We start from the raw sequence: 2,319 nt of genomic DNA on the forward strand, positions 1-2,319 counted from the left end.
ACTCAAATTATGTCCATGAATCTTATGTTGACATCTTGGGTATTTTTATGTCTTTAATATCATATTTTTCGTTTCTGAAAGCTGCCCGGCCGGGCCCCTTTGTTGAAATGTGACCAAAGCCTAACGTAGGCCTTACACCTGGGTGGAGTGAAAAAAAGTCGCCCGAAGTGCCTATCCCAAGGAAAACGTTTAGGCCACACCAATTTAATTTCTTGCTTCTCGTTTTTTTTTTCAGAAAAATATTGGGGCGGGCGGTCAAAAAAAAAGTTGCAAGAAGTCTGGGGTGAACTTATATAACACAAAGGTAAGTAGTCAAGTTTTCAGCTTTTCATGGCATGATTTATCCAATGAATCTCTAACTTTGATTTAATACCACTGTTCTGATCATGTGACTACAAAGAAGGTCTCTGATTGGTTCATCAGCAGTATGTGCCCCTGGAATGTTTTTTTTTAATACAGTTCTGCTATAGAACCTATATTATTGTTCTAGGGACTGATTTTTTTCCAAATCGGAAAAGATGGGTCGGGAAGCAACAAATTAAATTGATGTGGCCTTAGCCAGGAATCAAACCCGTAACCTCTCGATCTCGCCTAGACACACACTCGATGTGCACTACATACCACTGAGCTGTGCCCGGATCTCTTGCAGCATCTTCACCTGGTGATGGATGGAGACGTTACTGAAGCTGTTCCCCAGCCACAGCAGCAACCTGGTATTTAGAACGGTTAGATGGTCTATTTCAAATTTCTGTACAATTTAGTTACTACCAAGCAGCGAAGAGTCATATTCTGTATAAACTGACTGACAGTAGTAGTAGTAGTAATAGTAGTAGGCCATGGCGCAATTTGCGAAGATGACAGAAGAGTTTCGGGAGCTATAATACGCGTACGGCTGTATACCAGGCTAGGACAAAACATCGCTATCAAAGCATTACTTTATAAAACAGATAGGTGGCGCTAAAAATAGGTTCGGGTACACATGCATACGTAAGTATAAAACATGATATTGAACTAAAAAGTAACATCGATCGATACCTGTTCTCCTCCCGGGCGGCAACATTCTGCACCCCGTCCATGTACATACCACCGAAGGGTTCTACGGTCAGGCCCGGGTAGTCTGTCTCCAACTGCCGGCCGCAATTCTCGATAAACTCTATGTGAAAAATACAGGCCGAGCATATTAATTTAATAAGTTTATTATGGAGATTTTCCACATTCGCGGTGAAGGGTTGGCAAAACATGTGATTATCCCTTTTTAAAGGTGCACTCTCACCGCGTCACTGCGGGGTTCGTTCACTGCGTTACTGTTTTGTTATTTTCTCCGATTTTTTTTAATAATTTAGATATCGCGTAATACGCAAAAGTATGACTTTAATAGAAGACGACAAAACACACAAAAAGTAAGAAAATCATTCTTTATCTCTGAAATTCGTTTTCAAACCCCGCAGTGACGCAAGCGTGACGCAAGTGCAGTGAGAGTGCACCTTAAGCAGGGAAGACTTCTACACTATTCCATCAGCCATCTATCGATCAATCAATTAATCTTTGCTGCGCAATTTGTAACAATGTCTGGCAAGTTCTAACGTTAGAGCAGTACTAACAAAAATCTACGCAATAGCTAACAACAGTTACAAAGAGTAATATACCTATAGACAATCACTATGATACTCTATTTGTGGTCAGCATAACTCTAGAATTTCTGGATGGATAATACTATTTGGTATGTGGGTAGGGGTTGGAAAGACAAAGGTCAGGGTTGATTTTGAGCCCCTGGTGTGTGACCTTGGTACTGCAGTAGAACTTTTTTTTGCATTTTTTGACCTGGACATACTATGGTCGGTCGGGTAGTCGGAAAAACATAAGTCCGTACCCTTCGCCATGTCCACTGGAACAAACGTGAGGCGCCCGTGCCGCTGCCGCATAGCCTCGATAACCAGGCGGGTTTTGGAGGACGCTCCGCTGCCGAGGTCCACAAGAACGGCCGGGGACGAGACTTTACTGGCGATGTCGTCTGCGTGGGTCTGAAGTATACTGTACTCGTGCTGCCAGACTTTGTAGGTCTTAGATTTCTGTATCAGTCTGAAGAAATGAAACAGATACGAGGGTGGTTCTTGAAAGTAATGCTATTGGTTTCATAACAGGCCCATTTTTTCATCGAATGACTTGGAATTTGGTAAAAAGAGGTAAAGACATATATCCTCTTGATATTGAAACATCTCAATTTGTTTTTCAGATTTTTAACACCAATAACAATAACAATGTGCAGGTTCAGTTTCTCTAGCTAGTGAGTCGGGTAACTCGTCCATTAATTCACCCGTA

General features: G+C 41.9%; 1 protein-coding gene across 1 annotated transcript in view; it reads right to left on the reverse strand.

Moving 5' to 3' along the window:
- The window catches only part of LOC118414180 (histidine N-alpha-methyltransferase-like), a 9,065-nt gene that overhangs the window by 4,516 nt on the left and 2,230 nt on the right, over positions 1-2,319 (reverse strand). The window contains exons 3-5 of the mRNA XM_035818043.1: positions 1,871-2,079; positions 1,036-1,153; positions 622-710 (exon numbers count right to left, since the gene is read on the reverse strand). Coding sequence (XP_035673936.1) covers positions 622-710; positions 1,036-1,153; positions 1,871-2,079 — 416 coding nt within the window. The remainder of the gene's footprint in view (positions 1-621; positions 711-1,035; positions 1,154-1,870; positions 2,080-2,319) is intronic.

The sequence above is a fragment of the Branchiostoma floridae genome, chromosome 4, assembly GCF_000003815.2.
Source record: "Branchiostoma floridae strain S238N-H82 chromosome 4, Bfl_VNyyK, whole genome shotgun sequence".
NCBI classification, from domain to species: domain Eukaryota; kingdom Metazoa; phylum Chordata; class Leptocardii; order Amphioxiformes; family Branchiostomatidae; genus Branchiostoma; species Branchiostoma floridae.